The 15,874-nt window shown below is 41.0% G+C and overlaps 1 protein-coding gene across 2 annotated transcripts in view; it reads right to left on the minus strand.

The window, feature by feature from the left end:
• Positions 1–15,874, minus strand: part of LOC124788293 (breast cancer type 1 susceptibility protein homolog) — a 288,179-nt gene that overhangs the window by 248,728 nt on the left and 23,577 nt on the right. For both annotated transcript variants that reach the window (XM_047255527.1, XM_047255525.1), the window contains exon 2: positions 2,318–2,535. In XM_047255527.1, the coding sequence (XP_047111483.1) occupies positions 2,318–2,535 (218 nt within the window). The remainder of the gene's footprint in view (positions 1–2,317; positions 2,536–15,874) is intronic.

The following is a 15,874-nucleotide window of genomic DNA, read 5'->3' on the forward strand; positions in this document are numbered from 1 at the left end:
GGTATTGAATAGAATTGGGGAGAAGAGGAGCTTGTGGCATAACTTGACTAGAAGAAGGGATCGGTTGGTAGGACGTGTTCTGAGACATCGAGGGATCACCAATTTAGTATTGGAGGGCAGCGTGTAGGGTAAAAATCGTAGAGGGAGACCAAGAGATGAATACACTTAACAGATTCAGAAGGATGTTGGCTGCAGTAGTTACTGGGAGATGAAGAAGCTTGCACAGGATAGAGTAGCATGGAGAGCTGCATCAAACCAGTCTCAGGACTGAAGACCACAACAACAAAAACAACAATCGATGTTTACCTGAAACAGCTAATACTATGAATTGCAATTATAAAATACTGATGCAGATTCGCCACTCTGGTATGCTTTCTGTCTAAGCTATCAGTATAATTCAGTACAATTCATAATTCCCAGTAATGATCAGTTGTTTTCTTTCAGATTTATTGAGATGGTGTTGGGAAATCAAATATTCACACTGCAAATTTTCCCCATTCCCTTTGACATTTCAGCCACAAGTCTTCAAATGATGTTCTCAGAAAAAAAATGAAGGAAAGCAGGGTACATTTTCAACTCTTTAAACACCATAAAAGTGCCAGATTTTACATTAGTATGCCAGTAAGGATGTACCCAAGAACAGCTTTTAAAATTTGGTTCAGTAATTTTCTTCAAACACATAACAAGACACGTGAAGTGAATGAATCGCTTCAGTCAGATTAGCTTTCTTTGTGGATACTATCTGCAGCAAATGAACTTAAGGATGGTAACTAGTTGATTAAGTCAGTTTTCTGTTACAGTAGCTTATGGTAAACTTTTGAAAGATGTACCATCAAGGAATTACAATATGACAACAGCTCGCATGGGAAAGAACTGATTATCAAGAGTTGTGAGCTATTACTTGTAGTTTAAAAACTAGAAAGTTCCATCTTGAAACTCAGCTGTGTGCATGTCATTTGCAACTGTATACACAAATAACTGTTAGGCAATTTTATCAAAACATCAATTGCTCTTCTGTGAGTGTAAATTTACAATTGGTGGTGTCCTGATATACAAACTGTTATTTATTGTTCTGTTTATACTTATGTGGTTTTTTTTTTTTTTAATCGTGTTGTTACTGTAATTTTTACTGTGATGTTATGAGCCATACGCTAAATAAGTAATAATCAAAACATTCGAATGACATTTGGTTCTAACATTCTATGTGCACCCTTATTCTTAAATCGAAAAATTTGGAGTCACATAAACTCATGAACAACTATTATTCTTACAACTCACAAGCAGATAAGAGGACTAATGATACCCACAAACTAAGCACTGTGTGCCGCACACTCTGTTGTATTTTGAGGAATACAAATGCAACTGTAACAAGCAATGCTGTTTATCATACATTTCCTTCTTGAGAAAAATACTACGACACTACAAGCAAAGTAGGAGAAAGATGCTGGTCATGTGGGGTTCAAACCAAGCTGTGAGTTATGTTCAATATTATGAAACAAGGCCTTTGTCAAAAATAGACGACACACACACACACACACACACACACACACACACAATGTGACTTTAGCCATTAGAGGCTGAAGTTATATGTGAGAGTTATGTTTGTGCGTGCACGTGTGTGTGTGTGTGTGTGTGTGTGTGTGTGTGTGTGTGTGTTTTCAACAAAGGCCTTGTGGGCCGAAAGCTTATATTGTGACAGTCTTTTTGTTGTGCCTATCTGCCACTCATCATCTCCACTATATGGTGGGTAGCAACTTTCCTTTTCACATTCCATCCTGGATTTTCCATTGTGATTTATGTTCAGATGGTCAAGTTGATTAAAATACTGCCCATAAAAGACAAACGTTCAATCAATTCTGAATCTACCACACAATTTATAAAGAGAAATCTTTTTCTTTGCAAACCAAGAAGTTCTTGAATACAAAAGCAATGACATATGTTTCATGGAATCACACATTCTTTTAAGAAATATCTCTGATTTAAGCTTATCATAATTGTTGCTCAGTCACCTAAGAACAACTGTTTTATATCTTATATTCTCTTCTGTATCTCACTCTCTTTGCTTCCAGGCACTTTCTGTTCACATTACACAGTCTGTTATTGTTCATTCAAATAATATTAATTCAACTCATTCTAGCTACATTCAAACTTTTATGAGTTCAAGTAACCATATAGTGCACAGAGTAAGTCTATTCTGGTTCTAGATAAGGTACTGACGAATCTCTATTGCTTCTGATTTTAATGGTGGAGAACTAAAAAGGAAAAAGTTGTCTAAAATATTATCATTATTAACACAAAACATTAACTCAATACTCACCATCAATGCCAAGATCAAGCTGCACAGCAATGGTAAGACGCTGACAGATGTCCACTAGAGCAGCTTTCTTTGGGTCCTCACTGATACCACGACGCCCAAGAGCAGTATTACATAAAGGACACTGTGGATGACGTGACTTCTGGAGAAGGGTGCTTACACAGTCTTGACAAAAGGAATGACGACATCGTGTCTGCACTGGATCCTTAAGCAGCTCCAAGCTGCAAAACCCATACGATATATGATAGCATTCTGAATACTTTTCATTTTTCTCATTAAATGGCAAATTACATAATATTTCATACCCAAAACTAAGACCATATTAAAGTTGGAAATTTGATAGATCAATTTTAATAAAATAAGAGTAACAAAGCAAAGCTTAGCAAACAGAGAACATGGTTCCGATTTTTCCCACCCTACATTATGGTACCACTCTTTGCGCCGGTGACTCCTGCATCAGACTCTACAAAGGCACTCTGTGCATGCAGTGCAGCAGGTGATTGCAGAGGTTCACCTGGGTGGTTCTGTGCAGTGCTTACTTACTGGTACGCTTTGTGCTTCTTGTCTCAGTAATATGTTGCATTTGGTCTAACATCTCAAATTAGCTCATTGTTTTTAGGCACATTCTTGTTACATAGCATAGGATATTTTCTGTCACTCAACTTTTTATTCATTGACTACTATCCACCCTATGAATATTATAGTTTTAACAATGATGGTTGAGCCTTCTATATTCGTTGCCATACGGTTTAATATGTTTTAATTTTTGTAAGTTTACTTGTGTTTTTATCTGTTCTCACAATTGGATGCTTATGGTTCTGGTATTACTTCATATATAGGGGTTCAGTAATCATTTTTTACTTCTCATTGTTTAGATATGCACTTGATGATGTGGTTATAGACCATGAAACTCATAGTGCCTTAATGAAATTGGTTCAAGATAGAGCTGTTTGTGGAATTTTTGCTATAAAATGTACTACCACTGCGGATGCCCTGGTGACAGAGTCATTTGTAGATCTTTATGGAGACAGTTGCAATCCCCACTCAGCAACAATGAAGACACAAGGATGTTCAAACACCCACTGGAAAGGGACATTGATTAGGGCCACTCTGTGGAGTAGTATCTGGCAAATACAGCACACAAAAGCAGACGTCATCACCAGAAAGGCTACACTGAAAAGTCATTGTAGACTACTGGTGGATTAGACTAACAGCAAGGTTATCAGTGCCCTTACACACATTAAAAGAAATGAATGTGGCTGAAATTACAAAAATGTTATACTGTGAAGAGGAATCCTATAAAATAACACTCACTCACATTGACCTCACAATTACTCTATTCGCATTGACCTCGCAATTACTCTATCTCACATACCCTAAGACCAATGGAGAAAGGAAAAAAGGTGCTATTCATGGGATTAAAACAGAAATAACACAACAGAGCAGCTAAAAAAGAAGAAGAGGAGGCAAAGGGCAATGTGACTGTCTGACCACTCACAAAAAATGGTTGAGCCAGTCATCCAGTTAACATGTTGCAAACATTTCCCTTAAATTTTCGGAAATACGTTAGACAAATCACAAAACCTTAAAACTCTCACCATATTTGTTTGATTGTTACCTAAAATAGATGGTAGATCCGTTGGCAAATCCACCATTGCCTGCTAGTTAGAAAATAAAGCACAGTCTAACAAAATGTGGTGCACACTTATCTGTATGCCACAAGCACCACACACTGAAGATTCCTCTTGCTGGAGCAAGAAACCATGCGTCATAGGGCTGTGCCCCATGCAGGGACGAGTAAGGAGAACCTCATCTCATGAATGGCTGGAAGGAAGGACCTCACGGCCATGTTGTGGGCTTTACTAGACAGATAATACTGTCTGTCACTTCCAGCCACCCATCCCCCCATTAACACAAGACTATGTCTCAACAGTGAGGCAACAACATGCAGGGGGATGGCGCACCAAGCTAACTGAGCATCGTGACACATCTCCTTGGCTGCTACATCTGTCCCTCATTCCCCACAATACCCAAGTGCCCTGGCGCTCAGCAGAAGGACATTTCTTTCCCCAGCAACTGTAGTTGGGTAGTTGGAGAAGGGCATTATGGATACTCTGAACTACTTTACTGATGGATACAAGCATTGTCGAGAGTGAAGGGCACTCAGAGAATAAAAATAGACGGGAATTTAGTAATTGAATCACGTCTCATCCACTCCAGTTCCTGCAAGATCACATACAGTTCCATATCAAAGACAGTAAAGTCTTGAGGCAGTCTGACCTTGAGAATAAGATCGGGGAATATAATGAAGTAACCAACAGAGTTCCTCTGTTTCAACTCATCCATAAAGACAGCTGTAGAGTAGCAATGTTCAGTTAAGATGGCAGAAAATAAAGTATTAAAAACATACGCAGGAATACAATCTCTCCTGTACTGCACAACACCTAAAATTACTCTGGGCCTCTGTAGTAATCTGGGTGGTAGTTGGTTAAAACCCTGGGTTTGGGGTTGTACTTGCTCCTCATCATGACTCCAGCAAACACCGCGTGACGATCCCAAATAGCCTTGTTATTAATGGATGATTGGAGAAAAGGCATACCACAGGTTGATGAGCAACAGTATCATATGCAGGTGAATTCAGAGCTGTGAGAAACTTACATGCTTGACTCACCATGAGGAGTTGCTGTCAGATTGTAAGTGGCAGTTCACCAGCCTCAGCACAGAGACTGGGTATGGGCCTGGTCCTATAAGCACCCATGGCCAGCCTAATTCACTCATGGTGGACAGTGTCAATGATCTTCAAATAAGAAGGCCTCGCCGATCCATACCCTGTGCATCCACAACCTAGCCGTGAATGCATGAAAGCCTTTAAACCAGACCAGATGTCCCTTGTCTGCTCTCTAAGACCTGTGGCTCAGACTCTTTTATGATGTTCAGTGCCTTCATGGTTCTGGCTTCAGGGTCTCTCAGGTGTGGTGACCATGACAATTTGAATCAAAAATGAGGCTCAGAAATCTCACTGTATCTCTAAAATGTAGAATGGTGTCCCTCAAATGCAAGTCAAAAATACCACCATGAAAACTATTAAAATGAACTCCCTCTCTCTCTCTCTCTCTCTCTCTCTCTCAAACACACACACACACACACACACACACACACACACACACACTCTCTCTCTCTCTCTCTCTCTCTCTCTCTCTCTCTCTCTCTCTCTCTTATCTGGAGAAAATTGAAAGCCCATCTTTGTTACCCACTCCTCTAACCTCCACACTGTAAGTTGCCACTGACAGGTCGCTGTTGCAATGGCAGAAGAGGAACAGAAAACAGCAAAATCAATCACACATAAGAAACACTGTACAGGACTCCTTATTGTACACATGATACTGTTTATGGATATGGCAAACAGGGTAACACTCAAAACAATGCCCTGAGGACACCATTCTCCTGCTCAAAATGCTCCAACAGTATGCCACCAACTTGCGACCTAAAAACGTGCTTAGACAAGAAGGACCATATGAAGATGTGGAGATGACTATAGAAGTCCCAGATGGGGCTGGACAAGAATAATGTGTCTTCAAGTAGTGTCACATGCTTTCTAGGAAAGCCTGATGAATCGCCACCTCTACTACAGTCAGGTTGTTGACAGTGGACTGAAATCTCCAGAATCCACACTGACAGCAGCTACGGAGTTGCTTGGTCTCTAGCAATCACAGCACACAACGGTTAACTATTTGCCCCAGGGTCTTTCCTCCACAGTTCGTTAATGCGATACTTCTGGGACAATGTGGGGCCCTTCCCGGTTTTAGAAGAGGTACTGGAATTGCCTCTCTCCATGAGTTGAGAAAGTTGCTTGTCTTCCATATAAGATTAAAACATTCAAGGATGAATTACTTTGATGCTGCTGGCAAATACTGAAGCTCGCAGTACCAGATTTGGTCGTGACTGGATGCAGTATCAAAAGTGTCAGACAATGCCAATTCCAGTTACCCCGTGGAGAATTGGCAGTTGTAAGACTCAGAACTGTGAGATGAAGTCCAGCATGCCCTTCTCTGAAGTTGCATGGCAGTAGCAAAATGCCGGATCCTGGCTGGCATCAGCAATATTCTTACAAGGGAACCTCCCCATCGCACCCCCTCAGATTTAGTTATAAGTTGGCACAGTGGATAGGCCTTGAAAAACTGAACACAGATCAATCGAGAAAACAGGAAGAAGTTGTGTGGAACTATGAAAAAAATAAGTAAAATATACTAACTGAGTAGTCTATCTGCAAGATAGGCAACATCAAGGATAGTATGAGCTCAGGAGCACCGTGGTCCCGTGGTTAGCATGAGCAGCTGCAGAACGAGAGGTCCCTGGTTCAAGTCTTCGCTCGAGTGAAAAGTTTACTTTCTTTATTTTTGCAAAGTTGTGATCTGTCCGTTCGTTCATTGATGTCTCTGTTCACTGTAATGAGTTTAGTGTCTGTGTTTTGGGACCATACCACAAAACCATGTGATTAGTAGACGAAAGGACGTGCCTCTCCAATGGGAACCGAAAACATTTGATTGCAAGGTCATAAGTCAACCAATTCCTCCACAGGAAAACACGTCTGATATATTCTATACGACACTGGTGACAGCATGTGCGTCACATAACATGAATATGTTGTCGACCCACCTAACTTGTACACTTGGCGAATGGGTAAAAAGATTCTTCTACCTTGCCCGATTTAGATTTTCTTGTGGATGTGATAATCACTCCCAAAAAAGTGATGATAACATAAGAGTTTGTCACATAAACTGCAACAAATGAATGCAACAGTTTCACAGTCGCACAGTTTTCCCTGTGCTCTGTCAAAACATATGTTTTTAACATTTGCAAATTTTTCCGTGTGTAGACCCTCAAATCCTGCATATGTCCAAGCAAATCTGAACATATCCTGGAATTTTGGAGAGCGAAGTTTATTATGTGTGAGTGCCTGAACTTTGATAATTGACACATGACAGTTACCTTGCATCGGACGGACAGATAATAATTGTCTGAAAATAAAAAATTAAATTTTTCACTCGAGGGAAGACTTGAACCAAGGACCTCTCATTCCGCAGCTGTTCACCCTAACCACGGGACCATGCCATTCCTGAGGTTGCCTATCTTGCACATGGACTACTCAGTTAGTATATTTTGCTTATTTTTTTCGTAGTTCCTCACAACTTCTTCCTGTTTTCTCGATTGATCTGTGTTCAGTTTTTTAAGGCCTATCCACTGTGCCAACTTATAACAAAATCTGAGGGGGGTGCGATGGGGAGGTTCCCTTGTTAGCATAATGTTCCGCCACCATCCAAGCAATATCTCTCGGCATTCTTTGGAGATATCCCTGTTTCAGCATTGCTGCTATTGGTAAACAACTGTTTTTACCAGAAATCCTCTGGATGGCTTCCCATACTTTTGTAGAAGAAGTGGAATGGTTGATAGAGTACAGGAACACTGACCATGACCTCTTCTTGCTCTCTTTAATTACACATCGAGTCTTGGCTCTTGTGACTCGAAAGGCTCTGAGGAGGTTTGGTATTGTGCAGCATTAAATCATTGAAGAGCTGGTGAACGGCACTCATCATTCCACCTAGGTACAGGTTGCCTCCTAAGACGATCTGAAGACATTGGGATGGATAAGACAGCAGCACGATGTATCACTCGTGTGACGTGATCCACCCATTCCCAGACACTGATGCTGTGTAGGAGAATGGGCAGGGAGATTGGGTTGGGTTGTTTTGGAGGAAGAAACCAAACAGCGAGGTCATCGGTCTCATCGGATTAGGGAAGGACAGGGAAGGAAGTCGGCCGTGCCCTTAGAAAGGAATCATCCCGGCATTTCCCTGGAGCGATTTTAGGGAAATCACGGAAAACCTAAATCAGGATGACCAGACGCGGGATTGAATCGTCGTCCTCCCGAATGCGAGTCCAGTGTGCTAAACACTGCCCCACCTCGCTCGGTGTAGGGGGGGTTGTTCTGTAAGATCCATTAGAGCCTCAGAGGCAGAGGTAAATACACTGTGTAAACAGTGCTCCTCTGACACAAATGAACTTCAGCAACAACTGCCTGCAAGTCATTGGCTAGGGGAAGGCATAGGAGTGGTGCATGTAACTGACAAACAAAGCAACCCCTCCCTTGACCCTTTCCACAGTCAAGTCATCCTTGTGATATAGTGTATAGCCCCGTAGTACAGGGGTATCAGACACTTTAAAATGCATTTCCTGCTAACACAAGCACAGGGGGCATTCCTATGCTAACAGTTTCAGTTCCTTCAGATGTGTTCTCAACCCATTAATGTTCCTTTGTAATATGGAAGCCATCTACCATGACAGTTGCACTTTACTCTGTCTTTCTGCCCTGTAGGTGAACCCACAGCGCGTGTTTCTCGATTGGTTGGTTGGTTGGTTGGTTGATCGGTTTAAAAGTGGAGGGGGTGGGGAGACCAAACTGTGAGGCCACTGGTCCCTTGTTCCCAGTAGAACAATTACCCAGTGGAAAGAAGAAAACAAAGAAGATGTACGGCACAATAACAGGAGAAAGGAAGAACCAGAAGAACAACAGAAGGACAACAAACACTACAATGAACAAAACAGGATGAAAACCACAGAGACAAGAAACTGGGAGAAGAGATTTAAAACAAGAAAGCAGATTACCATGGCTGGCTGACCATGAGAATAAAAAAGGAGAAGCCTGCCACTCTGCAACTCATTAAAACCTCCACCCCAAATGTACACCCTCACAAATAAAACGTAAAACTAAATCTGCTGTTAAGCCATTGTCGCCCAACGCTGCAGGTAGGGTGCTGGGAAAGTTAAAAGTCTGCTGCAAAGTGGCTAAAAGTGGGCAGTCCAACAAGAGGTGGATGACTGTCATTTGGGAGCCACAGTAACACTGAGGTGGGTCCTTGTGATGGAGGAGGTAACCATGTGTGAGCCACATATGGCCAATGCAGAGACGACAAAGGACAACTGATTCCCTACGAGAAGCCCTCAGAAAAGACTTCCACAGATTCGCAGTCTCCTTAATGAGACAGCGAGTGGAGGCTCAGTCTTGGGGCAAGACAATTGCCGGAGTCTGACATCAAGATACATCAGCTCTGCAGAAAAATCTTGTGAGACATCAGGGACAATGATCTCAACATCTTCAGACTCTTAACTTCCTGACTACCAGTGGTGGATGCTTGATCTTTGATTCTTCGTCCTGAGTAGGCTTCAGAGCCACAGCTGTGGCTGTGATCATGGCAGCACTGGACGGCATCCCAGACTGGATCTTTTGGAGGGTCTGGGAGCTTTGCAATGGCGGCCTTTTCTGAAGTTCTTTGGGGAGACACAGGCGTCAAAATAACTGCTACAACACAACTACATTGGCAAATGCAGATGCTAGTGCTGACACTACCAACCTCCATTAGTGTAGCAGCATCAGCTTTCTGCACTGGCTGTTCAAGAACTGAAGCAAATGAGCAAACGTGGGGGGCAGCATGACTTTATAAATATTTTTGGTCTCACCATATGGGATGCAGTTTGTAGTCTTCAGCCCTAGTATCTCCCATTTTTCAAGGTATACACTGCAGTCCTGACTCCAGACAAGGTGAGGCCCAGAGCAACTCACACACTTGCTGGCTTCTCTCTTACACCCAAGAGTAGTATGTCCAAAGTGCTGGCATTTGAAACAGTGCATTGGGATGGTTAAATAAGACTGCACACTTATATGAAGGAAACCTGGCTTAACGAGATCTGGAAGTTTCATGCTGCTGAACATCAATGTAAACGAGTTGGATTTGACAAGACTGCCATCCATCCTTTTCATGATATTCTGCACATCAGCTATTCCTTCTTGGGCCCACTCAACTTTCAGTTCTTCTTTGGGAATGTCCATGAGTCCTGCATGTCATAACACCTCTGCTGTAATTCAACGTGGCGTGCAGCTTACTGTCAATGGCATTTGCAGAATTTCACTTTCTTTAAGTTCATTGCCTCCTGAGAATTAGTTGTTTCAACCAATATCGTCCCATTGCATAACCAAGTGATTGATTTTAATGTCCCTGCCATGACCTCTAATGATTGTAAAAAGGAGAGACTTTTTCAAAGGTGCCATGTCTTCTTTTAACTATCAAAAATACATTCTGACGCACAGCATGCATTCTGTTGCTATTCTTAAGGGCCTTAACAACTCCATAATCTGGAGCACTCATCACATGAGGCTTCTCCAAGCAGCCCATTCATTCCACTGAGAGTAGGAGAGAAAGATCTCAGGGGGTCCATCTCGGTCCCACGAGCAGCTAAGGAAATACAATTCCATCCAGAAAGAGCCCCAAGTGCCTAGGTAAGCCTTTAACAACTGAGGTGTGGCAGGTTCTACAAAGGTTGCCCACTAATGACTATTCCACAAGAGCCATGCATCTCATCAGAATGAAGCACATCTTGAGGCTGCAGTGCTTTCTTGTACAGGTTTTTACCATCCTTGTGACTCGGGCGCTCAAGCCAAGATCCTCATTCCCTTACCAGTCCCCAGCTCAAAAACCCTGAGGTCACCAAACCTGTACTCAGCAAACGAATGCTGAGCCTCTGAGTGCAAATCATAGATCCAGAATTCTTTACATTGCGACGCAACAAAAACAAAAATGGGAGTTCCAGCAACAGCCACAACTAGCTCTGCAACAACAGCAGTAGCAGAATAAGGAATTCATGCTACAACGGCAACAACTTCAACAACCACTGCTTAAACAGTAACAACTGCAGTACAAGGAGCTGCTACAACTGATGTAAAAGAGGGTGCTTCAGATTCACCACCTCTCGTCTGCTCCACTTTTCTCAAGTTTCAATGAGTCTAAGGAGAATTGTGAAAGTTTATATCAACCATTTTTTGCTACATTTCCAGGAAAAAAAAGAGTTGAATGTGTTATAACATCAAGTTGAACACACATACTTCAAAAGACGACACAATACATGTAAGTCACAGAGCGAGTAGACAACATAAGACATGTGTACACGGTAACAGTCAAATCAGTACTGAGTCCAAGTCCAGCGGCCGCTGGCTGGCTGGCTGGCCGCTTAGGTGGCGCGGCTGCTGTGTGGATGGCAGGCAGCGCCGCATGTAGAGGACGCGCGTAACTGCGCGGTGGCACTTTGAAAGATCGGTGAGTCACAACAGAATGAGGCAGTGCAAACAGTAAAGCCCTTCCTAGTTGTTCCTAATTTTGCAATGTCTGTAGTTTGCTGTCTGAACATTATGGCCACTAAATTCATCTAATACAGAATTCAAAATATGGAAACAGCACAAGAAATGCATGCTTGAACATAAATGCAGATGCTACCCAAGCCTGTAGGTAGTGCTGATGTATTTGACCATAAATGAGATGATGGAATTTCTATTTGGTGTGATGAATGACAGCGTGCTCTAAATGTAGAAAAATGTTAAGTTAATGCAGTGTAGGAAAAACAATCCTGCAGTGTTCAAATAGAGTACTGTTGGTATGCTGCTTGATACAGTCATGTTGATTCAATATCTAGATCTAATGTTGCAGAGTGATATGAAATGGAACAAAGTGAAAAGTGTAGCTTATCTTTTAAGGAGACTGTGTGTAAAACACTGGTGCGCCCCATTCCTGCTCAAGTGTTCGGGATCTGCACTGGGTTGGACTAAAGAAAGACACTGAAGCAATTCAGACACATACTGCTAGATTTGTTACCAGTAGGTTTGATCAACATGCTAATATTACAGAGGTGCTTTATGAACTCAAATGGGAAACCCCATCGACACTTGCAGCTGACTGCAGAATGATTCCACTGCTGCCAACATAAGGTAATAAAAATCAGAAATTGGGGCACATACAGAAGCATACAGTTGGTTGTTTTTCCCTCATGCCATTAGAGAGCAGAACTGGAAAGGAACTGACTATTTATGGTACAAGGTATGGTGACTAGTGAAATATGCACGTAGATGCCAATCTAGAGGTGACTTACAAGTGGTACATCAATTTGAGAGGCTTAAATCAGGCCACGAAAGCATGGCATTTGTCATAATAAAATTATTATTATTATTATTTAATAAACTCCCTACTGGATTAATACCTCCATTACTTGCACTAATCCAGAATAGCTCTGACATACTAAAAAATTACACCCATCCAATGAGCTCTCCGAATCTCCAGTCACTTTCTGATACTATCTTCTAGAGAGTAGGGCTTACAGTTTGCTTTACAATCTCTTTAGCATTCAGCAAAATTGCCACTAACAAGTTAATTACAGGAGTAATCATGAAGAACTGTTTCACAGGTCCAGTTTGTACATGGTTGTTAATGCAACAAACTCACACTCAGTAAGCAAAGCAGAAGTCGTAAATCAACATAACTATTCAGTCCGTACCCAAGTGAATGTGGGGTCTATATTGAAACAGGTATTGCTGACCACAAGGCAGCTGTAGCAACAATGATTATACAAAGGACAATTAAAAGAAGTAGGAAGATTTATGTTCAGTGAGCTAGATGAAGAGGCCATTGTGATAGCTCAAAGACAAACTCCAAATGGTAGCATCCAAGTAATAAGTGTGAAAGACTACAGCTCAAGTTAAAAATAGTAGTAGATGTATGTGTGTAGCAGAACAGATCATAATGAAAGTGACCCTTGATGGCCTACAACCACCATAAATAAACTTCTAACTAAACAACTACTTCTGCATAACAGGTATAAAACAAAGCATAAAGCTATAGAAAAGAAATGTTGAATGAAATGCATTTTGCTCCCAAGAGGCAATCGAAAAATCCTCCAATGACTAAAGTAGCAGAATGTTATCATAAGATCTCTCATAAAACCCACAGAAATTCTCATAACATGGAAAAGCTTTAGGCACCACAGTTTGTGTCCACACACCATATAGCGGAGATGCTGAGTCGCAGATAAGCACAACAAAAAGATTCTCATACATCTTTCAGCCATTAAGGTCTTTTTCAACACACTGCGAACAGCAGCACCAGTGCATGATGGGAGTGGCGACTGGGTGGGGGTAAGGAGGAGGCTGGGGTGGGGAGGGGGAGGGATAGTACATTGTTACATTCCTTCCTGAATTTTCCTCCTGAATTTTCCATTGATAGTTTGAGTCTAGACACTCACGGACAATACAGGAACTGAAATTAATAGTAGCAAAGTAAAACCAGAAAAGATAGACTCCATGATGTAATGTCCCCTTACTAAGGAAGATGCAAAACTATTGCCCCAGTTTAATTCTCGCACCACTGCCAAAATGAATGATATAGATATTAGTGTCAGCAGTGCTGGGAAACAGCTAAAATTGCTAAAACTAAAAAAGGCTCTAGGGCTTATGATGGTGGTTAATGGTTACTGCTGTGTAGTTGCTCTACTAAGCAGCACCCATATGAGCGAACCAGTTGTGACTTTGCCTGATACTGCTCCTATCTTAGGTACTTCGACTTTGCACAGCTCCGTTTAAAAAGAATAGTTTGATGTAGTCATGGGGACAAGCCATGCACATCTGCTTTCATGCCCTGCAACTAATTCACTGCAAATAACAACTTGTACCTGTGAACCTGCAGTCAAATCATCTATGCATTGACTAGAACTGCGAGTTAATAAACACACAGAAATGTAACAGTTAAATGAATAATTTAATAACAAGGATTCTATTCTAATGTGTTAATTTATAGGGACAACAGCAAATTATGTTAAATAATGTTCATTCGAGAAAGGACACCTCAAATAAACAGGAACGGGAAGTGGTCCTATAATAATCACTTAAAATGCAGACAGAAAATACCCTTACCAAATGCAGTAAAATTACATTTAGGGCATCACAAGAATAGTAGCAAAATCCTCAAACTAAATAGCTAAATAGTCATCAAAGATACGCAAAAACTAAGGCCATTTCTTAATCACAATACACAAACATTCACCAGCTCAAAACAGGTCATGATGATTCATAAATTAACACATGCAGTACAAAGAACAGTAACTCATACTCTGTCTATCCTCAGTTCCACAATAAAAGCACAAAAAGTTAGATTCCTACTCTGGGGCACATTCAGACCCTTGAATATAAAGCCCCTTCAGAAAGAATATGATAGCAGCTGTTCACTGCACAGTATCAATCAGCTAGACAACAGAATCGTGCATGTTACTCTCGACAGGTCTGTCTTCTTCCAGAACTTGTGTGAAAGCGTCCAGAATCACTACCTTGAGCTCTCAATCTGAAAAGTCCCAGACTCCACTTGACTCCTGCAGTGTTCTGCTTCTGTCTGCTTTTCCATTGGTTGAAGGACATCCCCACCAAAAATACATTGCTCTTAAGCTCTACAACCTGATCTGACTCAACAGGACCACTTTCATGAAATAAATTAATAAATTACAACAATATTTAAATAAAAGAAATGTTATAAACATTTGATCACTCAAAGAGATTCACAATAAATCTAAGTAAAGATTTGTCCATAAATAAATAAGCCAGTATTTTTGCACAAGTGAGCTCATGATAAATGGGAATGGACTGTAGTTAAATACATTTAAACAATTATTTATGCCTGCTTACCACAAGTGTCTTTTAGCACTCTTTTACAGAGTTGGTGTCAGCTAACATATGTGACTTAAATTACCACAATCTTCAATTACCAACTGCAATTAATATCTAAATAAAGGTATTGGCAAAATAGTACACTGTTCATTAAATAAATACATAAGTATGACAAACTATGAGGTACTGATGCTGTATTCATTTGCTGTGTAAATGTGGAGAATATTATTTTCTGACAAATATTTGCGTAATAAAAAAGTTATAAGACATCATAAGTCAATAAATAAAAGACAGACAGGTGAGTGGCTATCAGGGATGACAGCTATTATGCAATGCTATCATCTGAGATATCGTGTTGAAATTGCATGGAGCATTTAAAAGTTGTTAACTCAGAAGTGTATTGTGAAAATGTTTATTCACTGTGGGATATTAACTTTGTAGTTTTAAAGATATTGAAATGATGTTGTATCACTGGATGTGGCTCATTTTTCTGAGATCATAGATGTATTCAGATTCGCTTTAATGTGTAACTGTGATTTACTGTCTAAGTTCAAAGGGTTGTAACTTAGCCATCTTTAAGATTTTCTAACACAGTGCTATTTCTTGTACAATTGTTTGTCCTCCTAAGTGACTGTCTGTCACCAAAATCCCCCATACTGGGATTAACCCACATCTGCTCCTTTGCTGATGCACCTGGCTTGCCTGAAGAGGCCGAGGCTGCCCGCCCAGCCGTAATGTGCTCTCAGCCCTGGCGTTTCACAGCTTCGCAAACAAATTCACCTTACCTTGTACCAATTCTTGGCAGTCAATTAGCAATTCTAGGTAGCTGATTAGCTCATCTACAAATGGATAACGTTGTAGGCTTGACGGTATTGATGCTAGTTTCTATGCAAAACTCACTACATTCATTCCCATTTTAACTGTAATATACTGAAGAATCCTTAAACAACAAACTGGGCCCAGAATTGGGAGAAGGCACAGGTGTTTTTTTTTTTTTTTTGTCATCAGTCTACTGACTGGTTTGATGCGGC

Source organism: Schistocerca piceifrons, chromosome 3 (genome assembly GCF_021461385.2).
Source record: "Schistocerca piceifrons isolate TAMUIC-IGC-003096 chromosome 3, iqSchPice1.1, whole genome shotgun sequence".
Lineage (NCBI taxonomy): Eukaryota > Metazoa > Arthropoda > Insecta > Orthoptera > Acrididae > Schistocerca > Schistocerca piceifrons.